Genomic DNA, 17,259 nt, shown 5'->3' on the forward strand with positions numbered 1-17,259 from the left:
TGGTGTGGGCATGGCCTGCGCTGGGGTCACCCTCAGCTCCCCGCTGGCCTTCCCCTATGGAGTAGCCAGCCCTCAGTGCTCTCTGAGAGTGTTTTGCTTTCCCACCTAGCAAGATTTGAGCACTGGCACTGGCCTGGGGGTACCTGGGGCATATGCTGTGGACATACAAACACTATTTTCTTGCTATGCACCTGGGGGTGCTCACAACCCCTGTTAGCTGGGAAAACAAGCTTGCGGGGAAAGTTCTCTTCTGAAAATCTTGCTGACGCTTTCCAAGTCTTAAGCAGCAGCACATTCAAGTAGGATTAGGAAAGCAACTGTGAGATTACCTCTGTACATCCATGGAGAAAAATAGCTGGGAGGGACTGGCTTCATTCCTAGAAAAATCCAATTCATCCTGCAAATGGCCAAGTTGGTGCATTCATGCTCTATGAGCAGGTTGTAGGCACCTCCTTCTGGGCTGATGCCCTGGCTGGTCTAGTTAGTCTTAAAGATGAGGCAAGTTTATGGTAAGGCTTTATACTCTTCCTCTAATTATTTGGGTTTAAGGCATGGTTGTGAGCAGTTCACATGCTCTTACAGTTAGGGAAGTAATTGGTGAAAGGATGTGGAAACTGTGATCTCTTGGGGCAGCCCAGTCTCTGTTCAAACGTGGAAGAAATATCACCTTTGTAGCAGTATCCACCGAGGGTATAGCACTGTGGATGCTGGAGAGCTACCTGGGTTCAGGGACTTGATTTGGCCATGAAATTCCAAGCTTTTCTTATGCAGCGACTGGGCATATGGACTTAGCCATGGACAGACTGATGAATATTTTGCAATTCTTTTTAATTTAAACTCCCTCCCAGTCTGTCTAAGTGTAATTCTACAGCAAACCTTTCCTCTTTTAGGTCATAGTGTTTCTTCTAGAAGTCATGCCTTGAAGAACTGTCTTATTTGTCAGTGTACTGACTGATGTTTGTCTTTGGGCACAACAGTCTGCTGCTCCTTATGATGGTACCCTCTCCTTTTCTCTCAAGGTTACCGGAAGCTACAGTCTGTAGCTGAGCAGTTGATCATGTTTGAAACACTGAAGCAGAACTTCGAAAACAATTTCATCAGTCATATTACAAACATCTTTGAGCTGCAGGTAGGTTTCACTTTTCACATGCCAAGCCAAAACTCTGAACGATTTGAATATTCTGGTAAGATAATACCAGTGGTATTGGAAACGCTAACATGAAAGTGATCCCCCAAAAAGCCAAAGAGACTTTTTCACATACCTTCACTCTGCAATCCCCCTCAGCCTTCTGGGTAGTTTTGCAGGCATGCGGAAGAAAAACCTATTTCAGAGCGGTTCTTTCTCTTAAGCGTCCTTCTGCATATAGCAGGCTAATCTGAAAGGCTTCCCTCCCATGGCAGTTATTACTCCTGTGGTCATGTTGAGAAGAAAAATGTTTAGGCTTAAAGATTTTTCGGTTAGATTTTCTTGTTTTGCTTTGGGAGTGGTGGTCTTTTTTTCTCCAATTGTAACATAAAACACCAGGCTGAACATCAGTCCCTTGAACCTTTGATTAAAATTTTCAAGTCTTCACCTTGCAATTAAAAAAAATATGGTGGATGGTATCGCTATGGAGGATAATTTGAAAGGAAAATGTGACCTTTCTAGATTTCATTTCATAAAGTGAAAAGGACACCCTCCCAAATGCTTAGTATTATATGCTTACATCTTTAGCTTTCACTTTCAAACATTATATCCGGGAGGGGATGTGACTGGCAGGGAACTGCCAAGCACTTGTCTTTGTGAAAAGAGGGGGACATCTTACAGGGCAGCATAGAAAACAATTCTTTTTTTTTTTTTTGTGATACAGTTCTTGTTTTCTCCAGTCCCATTGCTGAAAAACTGAAAGCAGCTTTGACATGCCTGCATCTGCTTTAGTGGGTGCTGTTTGTCTACAAAACACATAACTTAAGTTCTTCTCTCATATGGGTTTTATGTGGCTTGCCTCTGTTAACTTTAATGGAGTTACTCCTGATGGGATTGAGCAGCAATCAGATGCCAGATGGATATGAGTGTCTGCTATGAGCAGGTTTGTGTACTCTTGCAGACTGTTGGAAAGAGCTGTCTTGCAGCTCATTTCTTAATGCCAGTACCTGGTGTCCTCACTTCGTGTTGCAGCTGGTCTCATGTGTAACATAGGAACTTCAGTCTGAATGCAGCAGTAGAGTTTGCTATTAAATGAGTTCTTGGTTTGCCACCCAGTGGTTCTACCACCATCTCTCTCTAACGTACCTAATAGATCACAGGAAAATGCCTCCCAAGAAACCTCACCATAGTATCCTGGGCTATGATTCTCTGATTTCAGATAAGTAGCCTGTGACAACAGCACAGAGTTGATTGCTTGACCTGGGTCCCCTTATGAGCCTTGTACTCATGGGCTGAATTTCTGCCTCTCCTTCAGCAATCCCTTCTAAGATGAGATGACTGACTTTGCGGATAAGGTGAAGGCAGTGGACGCTGTGTACTTTGAATTTAGCAAGGCCTTTGACACGGTCTCCCACTATATCCTTATAGCCGAACCAGTGAGACAATGACGTCTACCTAAGTGGACAATAAGGTGGAAGGAAAATTAGCTGAACTGCTGAGCTCAGAGGATTGTGATACAAAGTCCAACTGGTGCCTGAGTACTAGGGGCATTCTGCAAGGATTAATACTGGGGACAGTACTGTCCAATGTCTTATTAAGCGCCTCAATAACAGGAGAGTTCTGCATTCACCAGTGAGTTTACAGGTGATGCTGTACTCGGCGGGGCGGGGGGGTGCTCAATATGCTGGGAATTAGATAGACTGGAAAAATGGACTGACAGGAACCACAGGCAGTTCCATAAAGGCAAGTGCAAAGGACGGAGTATGAGGAGAAGCCAAAGATACTTGGTCTGTTCAGCCTAGAGAAAAGAAAGCGCTCGCTGCTCCCTGCAACTGCCTAATGGAAGGCTGGAGACAAGATGGAGCCAGAGCTTTCCCAGAGATGCCTGGGGACAGGATAAAGGGCAATGGCACTAGTTGGAAGACAGGAAATTCTGACCTAATATAAGAGCAAAAAACCTCCTACTATAATGGTGGTCAAGTATTGAAACAGGGGTCAGAGAGACTGCAGGATCTCCAGCCTCAGCTGGATTTGGCCCTGGGCAGCTTGCTGTAACTGGGCCTGATCTGAACAGATGGTTGGACTCCAACCTGCAGAGCTCCCTTCCCACCTCCCTGACTCTGTTTCTGTGAATGCTATGTCCCAGCACAGCCAGGCCCTGACAGATGCACTGCATCTGGCTGTTTCTTCTGTGACTGCTCAGCATCCTTCCCTCACTCCATTGCATCCTCATCCAGAAGCCCCTTCACCTCCCAGTGCTTGGAGGGACAGTTTTCCAACACAATCCTGAACAATGATTTTGTTCTCCTGTGTCTTCCCCTAACCACTCTAGTTAGCCAGGGCATGCCACATATTATCAGGGAGCCAGTTTATTCCTTTGGGCTCCAAAATGTTCCCACAAAGTGGGATTAAAATTGGAGTTCAAAATGATCAAGGGTGTTCCTCTTTGCCCTTTAAATTTGCTTCTCAAATATATTCAGAACGGGAACTACAAAGGTGATTATAAGGCAAATATTTTTCAGAGCTTTTCACGGCTGCAGTGTATTTAAGTCTTTCCCTTGCTTCTGTTCCTTTAGGGAAATACTCAAGTCCCTGCTCTCGTGCAGCATGTTGACAAGCTAGTTGCACCAAGCCATGGACTCCACCATGAGGAACTGGTGCACTACACCCCGCTCATGGCCTGGCTGAGGAGTGCCAACCCGATTCTGTTCTGTGATCTCCCCAAGGTATGGCTGAAACCCTTCAGCGAACCACCCATCAGAAAGAGATTAGTCAAATTGGTGTTGAGTGCTTGACTTCATGAAACCCAAACTGCCTGCAAACTTCCAACATTGGGAACTTCTAGGAGAGAGTCAGGCCAGCTTGGCCACCTGATGCTGGGACTCTGTGCTTGGTAGAAAGCACTAAGGGACCCTGTGGCAGACATTGTTTTGAATAAAACATCCTAAAATTCTAAAGTTTGGTTTTTTTAGTGCAGAAATATTCAGGTGAAAACAAAATGAGAGAGGCGTAAATATGAAATGAACGTGGTTAATCTTGTATTTTATTCAGCACTGCTTTATTTAAATGGTGCTGGGGAAGGGATATCTTAATGTTTTTATCCTCTGTTAATAGGGACTTGTTAAGTAATTGAAACTGTTCTTCGTATTTCACTGAAGTTTGGTTTCTATTTTCCTGCTGGTTTTTGCCTTTCCAAAGGTCTCACACACAAAGACCAGCAGGTCTGTTTCAGTTGCCTTCTGCTAACTTCTGTTGTAAGTGGGAGGGTGAAGAAAACGTTATGAAAGGAGTTGAGGTGGGAGCTGTTCACAGAGAGATGATGATGTCTTCCTTGTCCTTCCAGGTCTATGCCCAGAACCTCGGCAGACTCTATGACAGGGAAATCAAAGCCTTTTTTGAACAAGCCAAAACCCTCTTGCTAGGAAGAAGAAAGGCCAGTAAGTGATTCTGCAAATATGACCTTTGTGCTGCTGAGGAGTGATTTATTTTTAAGTAGGGAACACAGCACTAGTCCCCCATCACACCTATTTTCCCCAGATTTTGTGCCATGAATTTACTTTCTTCTCTATGGATTGGGTCTCCAGCTGGCAGCAAGTGACAAAGTGATTCTGATTTACACCAGGCTCTGTGTGTGTGTGTGTGTGTGTGTGTGCGTGCGCGCGTGTGAACCTTGGCCTGTGTATTATTCAGCATTGTTTATGTGCTTCTCAGAACTGTAGCTTCTGTGTGACTTCCTCTTTTCGGACTCACAAAATATGCATAGGTAGCTGCGATCATATCTTGAGGAGCCGTAAGAGAGGGGGGCATGGGACTGCCAGTTTAATATCTGGTCCTTATTTCATGCAAGCAGAGCTGGTCACAGCCTCCTTAGACACTCTTTTTCCTTGCAAGGAGATTGCACCAAGCCTGTCCCTGAAGACACAAGTGTATTCATAGCAGTATTGTGAGAGCAGAATGATTTCATAGTGATTTGACTGTGAAACCATGTTGTCCCAAGCTGATCATTTCAACAGCAATCTCTGCATCTGACTCAAAATATTCCGGTCAGGTTTTTCTGAAGATAAAAAGAGAAACTGATCTGTTCTCTCTAGAAGTCTTTGATTTTGCAAAAATCACATTTTCCTTTAGTAAAACAAAGTACTGGAATGGAAAATTCCCTCCCCACTTGGCCCAAGTTGAATGTCAAAAACCACTTTGCATCATGTGTTTAGTCTAATGAAGTGCTATCAATCATTGCTTCCTCCAGCTCTTCATCTATTTTATCACTGTGTCTATATCCTAGGAGACACTGTGTGTGCTGGCTGGAGCTGGAGGACTAAGCCTAGGAAAGGAAACAGGAGTCATGCCTAACAGCTGAAGGATCCAAGCAAAAGGCTCTGCTTGACAGTAGTTGCTGGACTGGTCACATAGCAGTGATTTTACCAGTGGCCCCTGTCTAGCTGACACACAGCTGTCATGTTATTTGCCCATCTTTTGTCTTCTGGGGTGAAGGACATGCCATTCCTGTTGGGTATAAAGGATGGTTGGTGAGCCTGGATCAAGGGCAGCTGGACCAAGCTAGCCTGAAGCCCACCTGGCTGCGGGATCAGATCCCTGTAGATGACTTCCACTTCTGTAGCCCTCCCAGGGCCGATTTCCTCAGTTTCTGAACTGACCTTGCTGTAATTTCCTCTCTGCTCTGTGGACCTGTGAGAAACTTGGTGAGCCCCAAGCAGGGACAGAGAGAGCCTGTGCTAGAAGCAATTTGCACAAAAAAGGTTACAAAACAGAGTTTCTACCTGCAGCTTTTCCCACTTTGAGGACTACAGCAGGAGGCTTCCGTTGTGCCCCAAGTTGTGCTGCTGTTGACTGGTGCTGTGTTCCTCCAGGTGGGAGCACTCAGCAGCATTTTATTCCGAATCATGGCTGCAGCAACTCACCCTCACAGTGATGAAGGGACAGAGCACTGAAAAGCATGAATGAGACTGGGTGCTGTGTCTGCTCAGCCCCCTTGCTACATTCCCAGTCCTTCCCTGTGGGTCCCAGTCCAAGGGTGGGCCCACAGTTTCAGGCTGCAAACCTGAGATGCTAGGCAGCGATGGTCCAGAGAGAGACCTGGAAAGTCCAGTTTAAATTCCCTAGAGCTTCCTGAGGCCTCTCCCGTCTTTGGAGCAGAGGTGATTTAGCTCATCTCTAATGGCTGGATTCACTGTTCCGTCCCCAGGATTAGCAGTCCTGTCTGGTGTCTTTCTGCAGAGCAGCACAGACCTGTCAACCCAGCTGGGAGAGGCTGTGTGTGAAGTGAGGGACACAGGCGCACTTCTCAGTTCCCATCCTTGGGTGTGCATCATAGCCATACCTCAAATCTGTGCCAGAATGACCAATATACCCATGACCCTTTCAAGCTCCCCCTATTCCCTGCCCATTGCCCAGTTCCCCAGGAAAGAAACACAACCACACATGCCAGAGAAGCAGGCAACTTCAAGACCACGGGACCAAATGATGATGTGCAGTAGTAATTTAGGACTGCAATTTAGCCACAGCTTGTAGTTTAACAAGTGATCAGCTGAGACATGAAGAACTTATACCAGCGTAATTGCTTGCTAAGGAGGTATTCTCGCTATAGCTGTCTAAATGCATCTTGAGAGGGATTGCATCACTACAGTATGCTTGCTTTAAAATATAATCCCTTTAACAATTCGCTAAACTATAAATTATATGTAAAAAATCTGCTGAAATAGTTCTAGTTGGAGCACATAGTCTTGCTGACTACGAAAGGTGGTTTTGTAAAGAAAACTAGCCCAGGCCCTGCCATGGAGCGCACATGGAGCTGTTTTATGTTTGGGCTCAAAGCTGCATTACCATTCACAAGAGTCAGTGCTAGCAACATATGCGTACCTGCAACAGAGCACACATGTCCTGAAGCCTTTTTATGTCATTCTGTTATTAAAAAAAAAAAAACAACCTCACTAAAAAACCTTTTTCCACTGGAAAGAGGAGGAGGGGAAAAGGAAGATAAGTTGGACTTTCTCTCCCTTGTTCTTTTCATTTTCAAAAATTTAACCTCTTTAGGTGGAAAAAAGAGAGAAGTGGAAAAGAAGGGAAACAGTAGAATTTTACCACCTGCTCAGATACTAGTTCTTAACTACAATTTTTCATTTTGCTAGAAGTAGAGAAAATGAACAACTCCCTGTACTCACCAGAAACGTATTTTTCCAGACTAGAATGATTTGCCAAACTGGGGAGACAAACAAGGGAGAATTATCAGCAGACTGTGAAAAATAGGGATCAACAACTCTCTGCTATTTCTAGCAGAAAAGGGGTGATATGATGAAAAGCATGAAAAAATGAGTTATACAGGAAAAGTCAATGGGACGTTATGAATCCCCCTTGTAATTAAAAAAAATAGGTTATAAAAGGCAATAATAAGGCAATAGAATCAAAGGGACATACTGGAAACTAGTGTTAGGAAGTTCCTTCTGTGTAATGTTGTTAACCTGTTGTACCAATTTACTTGTTGCTACAAGTTGTTACTGAAGCTGAAGGGCTCAGGAAAGACTATAGTAAGAAGATGACAGAAAAATAAAATCAGGCTATAATGATAATTCTAGGATAATGCTGGGATAATGAACTATCCGACAAAGAATAGCATTTCATAAGAACTGTAAAGGAAGATACTTCTCCAATGGGCCTGTTAAAAATGTAACATCTTCCTGAATACCCTCCTTCCTCCTTGGAAGTGTTAGGTACCAAGCAGTGTTGGAAGCTGGCTGGAGGATTCAATATACTGCTGGCTACATCTGGGATACCAGGCCTTTTCAATACTTTGGCAGACCATGTTGCTGCTATCTTGACACCAGAAAGGAGGCCTGTGTTCAAAACAGACAGTGATGGGCTGATGTTGGGTTGCCACACCTCACAAAGATTTATTGGCCAGGACTGAGAGCACAGAGGAGAGCCAAGCGCTGTCTGTGTGCTTCCTTTCCAGCTTTTCAAAGATGCAGTGCCCAGCTCTGGGAGGCATGCCCTTCCTCCTCCCAAGATCTCCTCCGGTTGGTTATGCGAGCTGGCAATAATACATCGAGGCAGAACAGACAGCGGACAATTACCCGGTGTCTAGAATCCACCCCTTTCATGCCCCAAATGGGAACCTGACCTTCATTCCCTGTGTAGGATCATTCAGTCCCACAGATAACCTGTAGCTGGCAAATTCACGTGGCTCTCCAGTGCTCGCCTGCTTTTGCCCTGCCTGTGTTGACACTCAGCTGTGGGTACACCGTTGGCATTGATAGCTCCTGTCGAATGAACTCCGCCTTCCCAAGCACTTTAGCGTCCTTTTTCTTATGGATCCACCCTATGTGGAAGAGGGGATTTGTTTACCAATAGAGCAGTCACTGCAATGAGCAGAAAAAGAGGTAGAGTCATGGACTCACCTTTGCAGAGTGCTCAAATGAACCCCTGAGATGTATATAAGAACAGACAGATCCTAGTTTCCTGAAGCTTGTGCTCTGACTGTTCTGATATGTACTCCTTTACCTAGCTAGGCCTTTGGGGAGATAGCTATTTGGGAAAGCTGGGCCCATGGGTGACGCATCTACAATTGTGCTATGGCAAAGCTGGGGTTACAACCAAGGACTCCAAAGTCCTAGCTTACTTTTATCACTGTAATCACTGCTTTGTCATCCTGCCAGGCTGCACGGCTCCATACCCCATCCGCCTGCAGGATAGTGTTCTCTCAGTGTCCCCCAGAAAGCGTCAAGGAGATATTCTAGTCAGATCCAATTTGCTTCCAGCAGGTTGCATAACTCGATGCGAGCTGTTTTGTGCCTCACCAGTGAGGAGACAGACTCTCAACGCGGACTCTGCACTCAGGCCAGCAGAGATGGGCATCTGGTTTGGGTCACCTGTCACATTGTGTAAACCAAGTGGATAAAAAAGGCAACGTTCCTCTCAGGACCCCCTGATGCCTGGACATAGCACTTCCTGGGGAAATGTGCTCTTTCTTGCTTAAAAATAGGAATTCCTGATAAGCACTAATAACCATACTGGTAGCAAGCAAGCCCTGGGAATTAGCAACAGGGAAGCAAACTGTGATCCGTGGTTTATAAAATAATGTGATCAGGTTCCACTTCCTGAGGAAGGGTACATGCTTTTATTTAAATAAAAGGAAATAACAAAGACTGTATATAGGATAAAGAGGCCCTCGTTCCTAGTTGGCAAAATAATTGATGGGCTCTGAGCAAAGGACTTTAATTCTGTTGGGTAATAGAAAAAAAAAAACAACAACATTTATCTCTCCGCCAAAGCACAGCTGGGTTCGCTCAGAAAGCTATTAAAATGGAGGAACATTGCAGGTGCAGAGATGGCTTGGCTATTAAAGAGTCCCTTTATGAAAACAGACTTGTTAAAAATAAAAAAGGGCAGTGAAAGACATGTGTTGCAGCAAGTCTGCCTAATCCTCTTTCGGTAAATGTTAAACCAGTGATTTCCTTTTAGTGTTTTGTCTATTTTTCTTTCATGTCTATGTGGGTCCCATAAAAAAGGGAGTAATTAAAACCCTGGGAGAAAATTCAGCCTCTGTGAAACCACCTGCAGTGATGGAAGGCCATTTTGGCCATTTTGATGGCTCCGAACCTGTTATTACACAGTTATAAATTACCCAAAAGTCGGAAGCCACTTCTCTGTTCCAGTCTTTCCCCACTTGTGCTTTGTGGGCTGACCAAAGGTATAAGTCTTTAAGTTCAACTGCTGACCTAGCTGATGCAGGGTGCCTGCTGCAGCACCTCGGAGTATTGCTCTGTTTCCCCGTCCTCGAAGCACTGCACTAAATTTGCTGCAGGCATTAACAAAAGGACTAACTGGAGTGGTGCTGGAGCATGTGGGGCTTACTGGCTGAGGGAGCTTAATGCTGAAGTGGAAGCCTGGAAAGTCTCCTGCGATAGGGATGGAGTTGGGCTTTTGGGGTTAGGTCCGGTGTCAATGGGTCTTTCTGGGCTACACTCGGGCTCACAGATCTTCTTGACTGGGGTGCTCACTGGAGCTTACATGGCCTCTTGAGCAGGTATGAAAGCTGGGACCTGCTACCTGTGCTAGAAATCACTCAGGGACCCTTCGGTCTTTTCAGGCTAGCGTTAGGGCTTGGGGCTTCAGGGTTCACACTACAAGGTCTAAGATTGAAGTTGGTGTTGTTTCCACAGCCAGGATGAGCGAGCAGTAGGACTCCCTTCATTAGCGTCAGGGTGGGCAGGTAGGGCTGGTGGCAGCCTGGGCTTGTATGGGGCCCTCGGGTAGGACTACCGTTAATTAGTGGGTATGTGGGCAGCATCCTTTGCTCCCTGGTGTACGAAGAGGTCTGAGACAGGTAGGAAGTTCACCCAAATGCTGAATTTTTGTCGAGCTAATGACATTTTCCTGCAAATGAACTGCTCCCCCGAGCAATGCAGTTAGCTCTGCTCAGATGAGTTTTTCTGTGTGTTCCAGGTGCTGGAGTCTGGTCTCGGTGTACAGTGGTTTGCCTTGCTCATCAGTAAAGCTATCAAAGATTAGCTCCTTGCTAGTCTCCGTTAGGATCTATCTTAGGTTTATTTTTGCAGAAAAAGACAATTTACCCACCTAAAAGTGCTCTCTTTCACTTGTCCCTCTCCAGGGTGAACTGCTCAATGAACAAAAATCCAAGCCACAAGCATGCATGCCTCATGTGACAGGCTAATAACATTTCTCATCCTTGTTTTAAAAACACAGGCTCATTCTAGTTCTCAATGCCTGTTTCTTTCTACTCATTACTGTGGCTGTGAATTTTTTAGGGTTACTTCTGGGCCTTATAAAATATTGTTAATGTTGATCAGTTCTAAATATACTGCCTGCAGATTTGAGAGTTTCCTTGTTTATTTACTATGGGAGAGTTCAGAATGCAAACTCCAAACCATTTACAATTATTTGCAAGTCAACAATTTTTTCTCCTCATTTTCCCATTCCCTTTTCCAAGCTTAAATTTACCGCCTTGAAAAATTCATTCCGGTTTGCTGCAGGAAGATAATTTTTCCCGTTTTTTCCACTTTCCGACAAGAAAAATATCATTTATTCATCATATCCCATTGCAAAGGGTGCGAAGAAGATTATGAAGTTGGTCATTATTTTTCTTGGGTTTTTTTGCAAGACTGAGGTGATGAGCAGAGTTGTCTGTCATTTCTCATCCCTGCTCACCATGTACAATATCCCCCAAAACCTTTCCAAAGGTAAAACCCCTGAAGGTAGTAACTCTAATAAGGATGTTTCAGATATTACAGGAAATGGAAAGCTGGCTTGAGTCACCAAGGCAAGGACCTCTGAGGTTAGTGGAATGATTTTTAGAATTAATCCGTATATGATAGGGATATTTCCCCACGGAACTTTTCAGTGATATAATGGTACTTTTTGATGCAAATTTCAAAGAATATTTTCAACTTTTCAGCTGAAGCCAGCCAGCTGGTGAAAATGCTATAGTTAAAATTCCCAGTGTTTGAAAAGTGTATTAATTTCCAAATGAGCATTTATGAGTTAAAAAAGTAAGTTTTTGAGAGAAGCCAACCCTCCCTTTCAGAGATTTTGTTTAATAGCAATTTACCAAAAAAAACCCAAAGCAACAAACATTTTTTCCTGAAACGCACTTACGCTCTTATCATCATATATTTTTTACATTCTCTTGTTCTGAAGAGTTTGTACTAAGCACTAAATAGGAAAGAGGTAAGTGTCACAGACAGGGAAAATAATTAAAAAGGTAACAAGAGAAAGAGTGAAAACCAGATGAGAAGGTAGATTTGAAAACGAGAACAAAGCCTCTATCCCCTGCATATCTGAATCTGATGGAAATCTGACACAAAAAGGCTGATTCACACTTAAGATCGGGAATAAAAAAAACCTGTAAAGCCATTAACATTATGAGAGGATCTGGAGAGGCCAAGAAGGAGAGAGATGTGCAAATGCCTACCAAAGTACTGTGCCTGTTCCAGGTCTACAGGAAGTCTTAGACAAGCCTCTGATGACTGGGAGCAGGCAGCTATCTCGATTGAACCTCCTTGAGAGCAGAGACGGCCAGGAGGACATACCGAACAGAGGCAATGTCGTCAAAGTAAGGAGCTGAGACTTACTAAATGGTTCACATGTCCCACAGAGGCTGTGCCCAGTGCTGCAAGTTGCTCCACAGTCCTTTCTTTAGTGCTTCATATCTGGAGCAGAAGCATGTGTGTTTTGTACTGCTGGCACCTTTCCTCACAGTGGCTTAGACTTCACTTCAGGAGGACACAGACATCTACTCCAGTGTCCTCAATGTATGCTTGAAGGGGTTTCTAATGTGTCCAATGGTTTCTGACCAGATGTTGGAGCAGGTGCTGAAAGAGCTGCAACCCCTGTGCACTGCAGAGCAGCGGTTCATTGAGAAATTCTTCCTACTAAGCCAGGATGCTGCAGACCTGGAGGTGCTAGAGGTAAGTATGAGGATTGCGTCCTCTCCATTCCCATTAGCCAGTCCCCCCACCTGCTTGATACAAAACTCGGCAGGCACAACGGGAGGGCTGCTTACCAGTATCAGATATCTGAGATGTTCTGGGCTCTTTTCTTCAAGCAACAGTTGGTGTTAAGTGTCAGGAGTCAGTAAGGGGGGAAGGATAAGACACCACAGCTTCTTAATGGTAAAGGAAAATTGCACTGGACATAATCGATGGCTCCAGCAAAATCACAGGCTCTCTATCAGCATGTACCCAAGCATTGAACATGGGCTTGCAGTATGAGGCAGCATTACTTTTGCTGAAATAAAATCTAGAGCTAAAGTTCTTCTTTCTGCGGGAGGGCACAAATGAGATCTTGACAAATAAATCATACTTTCCATCCCATTCTTTCTTTCAGGCATCAGCCACTAAGGGAGGAGAAAGCATGGCATCCTCAGAGGATCCTTCTTGCACCAAGCCTCGGAGCCAGTATGTGGGGAATCAGGGATAGCTTGCTGCTCTAACAAGGGCATAGCCTGGAAAGTCCTATAGGGACTGGCTGAGGAACTGATGGAGGGACTTTTTTTTCCCCACTCTCCACCATCCGGATTTCTGTTATATGGTCCCGGGTTTTGCACCCTGGACAGCAATAACCAGGAGACATCTTAGCTGGGCATGCAGAGACACTGAGCAGAGCCTCCTGGTTTTGCCTCTTCCCCGTACAGTGCCTCTGCTTCAGAGTGGATCAGCAAGTGAGATTTACATTTCATGGGAAAGTCTTATGTTTGATCAGTTTTAGTTCCTTATTAGCAATGTTATAAAGTGAAAATATTTTATGGAGCAGAACCTTAAAAAAAAGTCAGCATAAAAACACTTAAATGTCCTTCGGATGGCAAAATAGGAAAAGTTTGATAATAATAACTAAGTATAGAATAGTATAGACAGTATAGCATATATACTACACATTTCATATACACAGTAATACTCTATGATATATATTCCATTATGTATACTCTCTTTATAATTGTATATGATATGTACTGTTATAGTTGGAATCATAATATTGACTGTTCACAGAAAATCAAAGCAAAACATTTGAACTGTATTGAAACGAAAAATTTCACCAGTTCTGAAGCGAAACAAGGACTTTTATTTGTATTTTACTTTTGTCTTGGTGAAAATTTCACCAAAACCAGTTCAACGCTGTGAAACGTTCCAGTGTTAGTGAAACAGGCTACTCTTCCACCAAAAAAGTAGCTCAAGCAAACTTACGTTAGAGGGAGCGGAGCAGCTTGACTCCATAGTTAACCTGCCCTCCTGCTGGAGGTTGACCTCGTAATCACCCAAGCAGAGACAGTGAGGAGCAGAAAGATGACCCAAGCGTAAACAGGTTGTACTGTGATATTTAAGGCTTTGATTCTCTCTTTTCTAACTTCATCCATGCCCTCTCCAGCTGGTCATGTTGCCAGTGCTCCTCCTCCTTTAACTGCTTACTCTTTTTTAGACTAGAAGAACATACAACTCGACTGCTAAGTGAGATCTTCAGTTCCCTGGAACCAGAGCTGAGAGGCTTTCTAGATGCTTGTAATAAAGTCCACCCGTTCAGCTGCTTGCAGGTCCTGGTTACCTTGAATGACTCCATTTTTAAGATGTGGGGCTCTTCCTCAGCTCTCCCCTCATCTTTCCTCAGCACTGTCCTGGGCAACATGCTACTCCTGGCCAAGAGCAGCTTCAACAAATGCATTGTGAGTGTCACGTTGTCAGTAGGAATAAGCGCAAGTAGTCCTGAGTAATGTTTGTCTTCCTCTAAAATCTTCTGAACTCCTATTCTAACATAGCTCTACTGAAGGCAACGCTGGCTTATGTCAGGCAGGGGTCTGGCTCTCTGATTTGGGGAGGGCTAGAACCTCACTGAATCAATGTTTACATCTACGTGAGGGAGGCAGGGCACAATAAACCGAAGTACCTTGTGCTCTTTCCCTCATCATTCCTGACTCATCAGGCTGGTCAAACTAACTGAAGAGTTTTTTGTTTTTTTTTTTTATTCACAGTGCTGGGAGGCTGTGAGAGCTGTGACAGGAAGGTCAAATGGTCAGAGCCAAGGTCTTCTGTTCTCGTGTGGTGCAGCAGGGAATACTTGAGGGCTGAGCTGCAGGGAGGGGAGTGTGTGAGGACTGAGATCCTGCCAGAACTGGCAGGGGACCCCGGCCCCAAGTCGACTGAGGACAAGGGAAGTCACGTATTGACAGCAAGGGCAGCTGTGCCAAAACTTGGAGCAGCAAGTCTGTTCATGAAGCTGTCTGAGGAGTGCTGGAAGTGGCAGTAGTGAATACCTCTGGCCTAGGAGCTGTGGGTGTACGTGTGGGGAGACTGCAGCGCTGTGTCTGAACCAAGAACCAAACAGCCTGGGAGATCAGGTGTGCTAAATCCAGGAGAGCAGCTAGTGTTGCCTCATGTCCAGCCTCAAGCAAGGACGTTCACATATCTTCCTGTAGACGTGCCTGAAAAGAGAAGTAGTACTCAACTGATTATTTCAACTTGCGATGCCAATTTGTCCCTGAGTGCCAAAAAACACTGTCTTTTTGAAGATCAGAGGTTAGGGTTCAGCAATGCTGTTATACAAGGTCTAATTGCTTTCTGGCACGTGTCTTACCATGCTGCAAAATGAGGCTGGGGCTGCGCTGGGCCTGAGAGTGTTGTTTTTGTGTATCACTGCCAGGGGGCCTTGTGCAAAGAGATCGAGGAGGCGAAGGTGACCAGCAAGATGAAAGGAGGGATTCTGCCGTTCGTGAGCCGCTTTGAGGAGTTTGTGAATTTCTCGGAGGAAGTGTTCAGGTCAGCTCAACGGAGAGGAGAACTGGACAAAGCACATGTCAGACTAGCCAGCAGCGTCTTCAGCAGCAGTGAGTACCAAAACTGAAGTCTGGGCGTGTAAGTCCAGACAGGCAACAGCGTTGCTGCAACTTAAGGAGTTACCACTAATCAACTGAGCCACAGGAGCAGGCTATGTGCAGGCTCTATCTCCTGATCACTGCCTGAAGCTTAAATTGCCTTCAGTGAGTAGAGGCCTAAGAATATCAGACAAGAACCACAGCATGCGGGGTGCGTGGTGTCTGCCTACACCGGGATGATTCCAGTCGTAATGGAGGGCTGAGACACATGTGCCTTGCTTTGAATCTAATTTCAGTCTCTCCTTTCCCAGATGGGCTGCGCGTATCAGGGATTTGTCTTTTTCTATTACACATACACACTGAAAGACAGGTCTAGATCTGAACTGAGTTGTTGCAAAGAGAGTCACATGAAATACAGAATTTTGTTTTGCCAAGAAAATTCTGCTATTTTAAAACTGTGATATAACACCGCTTCCCAGGTATTCATTCATGTTCACATCTGTCTGAGCACCTGTGTACAGAAACACTCATAGACAAGAGCTCTTGTTCCCAGGCAGCTCAGGACCTACAGAGTAGAGCAGGTGGTGCAGAAAGCCAACTCCTGTCTGCAGATGAGCCTGGGGTGACTCACTGAGCAGCAGCTCAAAAACTAATACATACAGGCCCTTCCAGGCTGCAGTAATATTTACAGCAAAGCAAATGAGATAGGAAATCAAGATAATTAATGGGGATTAGTATTTGTGTAATGAATAGTTACTCCCTCTGGTACTGGAAGAACTCAGACAGTTCAAATAAGACAGTCTAATGGCATGTTTACAGTGATGGAGGAGAACGGCCGTCTCCGTTCTGCATGCACAATGAGCTACTCAAGCTCTAGCCCTCTCCAGACCAGCTGGCATGTAGCTGCAGCACAGTGAGCTGTGTGTGCGCTAGTAAGGCTGCGTGAGCACCACACTGGACATGCTTCTCTGGCTTTCAGTTTAGAAGCAGGTTTGGACAGGGCTGGAGTGAGCTTGGATGCCTCTGCACTCTTTTGTGTAAACAGGCGTTACGTGTCATGAATTCAAAACCTGTATCTTCCTCTGCAAGGCAAGGTGGTTGGAGAGCTAAACAATGTGTGATGAGGTTCACTTGAACTCTTGATAAAGGTGTCTACCGTTAGCCAATGCATGACAGTCTCTTCACCTCATGTCTCTCCTGATCCAGCTTGGAGTTTCTTCTCTCTATGTTTGATTTATTCTTCTTTTTTAAGTCAATAGTCTGTCCTCGGCAAACCTCAAGGCCAATACAGATATGATCATGATGGAAAATTTCCACCACATTCACTGCTTCCTATGCCAAAAGAAAATACACTGCCTGGAGGGCAAAAAAAGAGAAGCCAAGCAAAGGTACAGTCAGCACCTGGAGAAATATGTCGTCAAGTACCTGGGCCAGCCACTGGAGAAACTCAATGTGAGTATGGTATAAAATGACCTTGTCCAGCACCTTTTCTTGGTCTCAAAGGGAATGCACTTCAAGAAATTATGAACCCCCTGGACAAAGTCCAGAGTAGAGAAATTATGATCTAAAGGTTCCTGCAAAAGAATGTAAGAAGCAGTGGAGGTGGTCTCCAACAGAGTTAAGCAAGAGATGATGTGATAATTTTAAAATACATAAAAGACTGTGGCAAGATTAAGAGAATAAATCCTTTTCTATGACCATGATGGATAGGACAAGAAATCACATGATTAAGTAATGCCAAGGGAGATTTTGTTAGACATCAAGAAAAACCTCTTCATGGTAAGCCTGCCCAAGGACAGAC

General features: G+C 44.7%; 1 protein-coding gene across 7 annotated transcripts in view; it reads left to right on the plus strand.

Annotated features, from left to right (window-relative positions):
• The window catches only part of LOC104154208 (exocyst complex component 1), a 40,632-nt gene that overhangs the window by 18,592 nt on the left and 4,781 nt on the right, over window positions 1–17,259 (plus strand). For all 7 annotated transcript variants that reach the window (XM_009690495.2, XM_009690505.2, XM_068956777.1 and 4 more), the window contains 9 exons: window positions 1,020–1,129; window positions 3,703–3,852; window positions 4,470–4,563; window positions 12,094–12,212; window positions 12,457–12,567; window positions 12,986–13,056; window positions 14,072–14,312; window positions 15,287–15,470; window positions 16,711–16,910. In XM_009690495.2, the coding sequence (XP_009688790.2) occupies window positions 1,020–1,129; window positions 3,703–3,852; window positions 4,470–4,563; window positions 12,094–12,212; window positions 12,457–12,567; window positions 12,986–13,056; window positions 14,072–14,312; window positions 15,287–15,470; window positions 16,711–16,910 (1,280 nt within the window). The remainder of the gene's footprint in view (window positions 1–1,019; window positions 1,130–3,702; window positions 3,853–4,469; window positions 4,564–12,093; window positions 12,213–12,456; window positions 12,568–12,985; window positions 13,057–14,071; window positions 14,313–15,286; window positions 15,471–16,710; window positions 16,911–17,259) is intronic.

The sequence above is a fragment of the Struthio camelus genome, chromosome 11 (assembly GCF_040807025.1).
Source record: "Struthio camelus isolate bStrCam1 chromosome 11, bStrCam1.hap1, whole genome shotgun sequence".
NCBI lineage: Eukaryota > Metazoa > Chordata > Aves > Struthioniformes > Struthionidae > Struthio > Struthio camelus.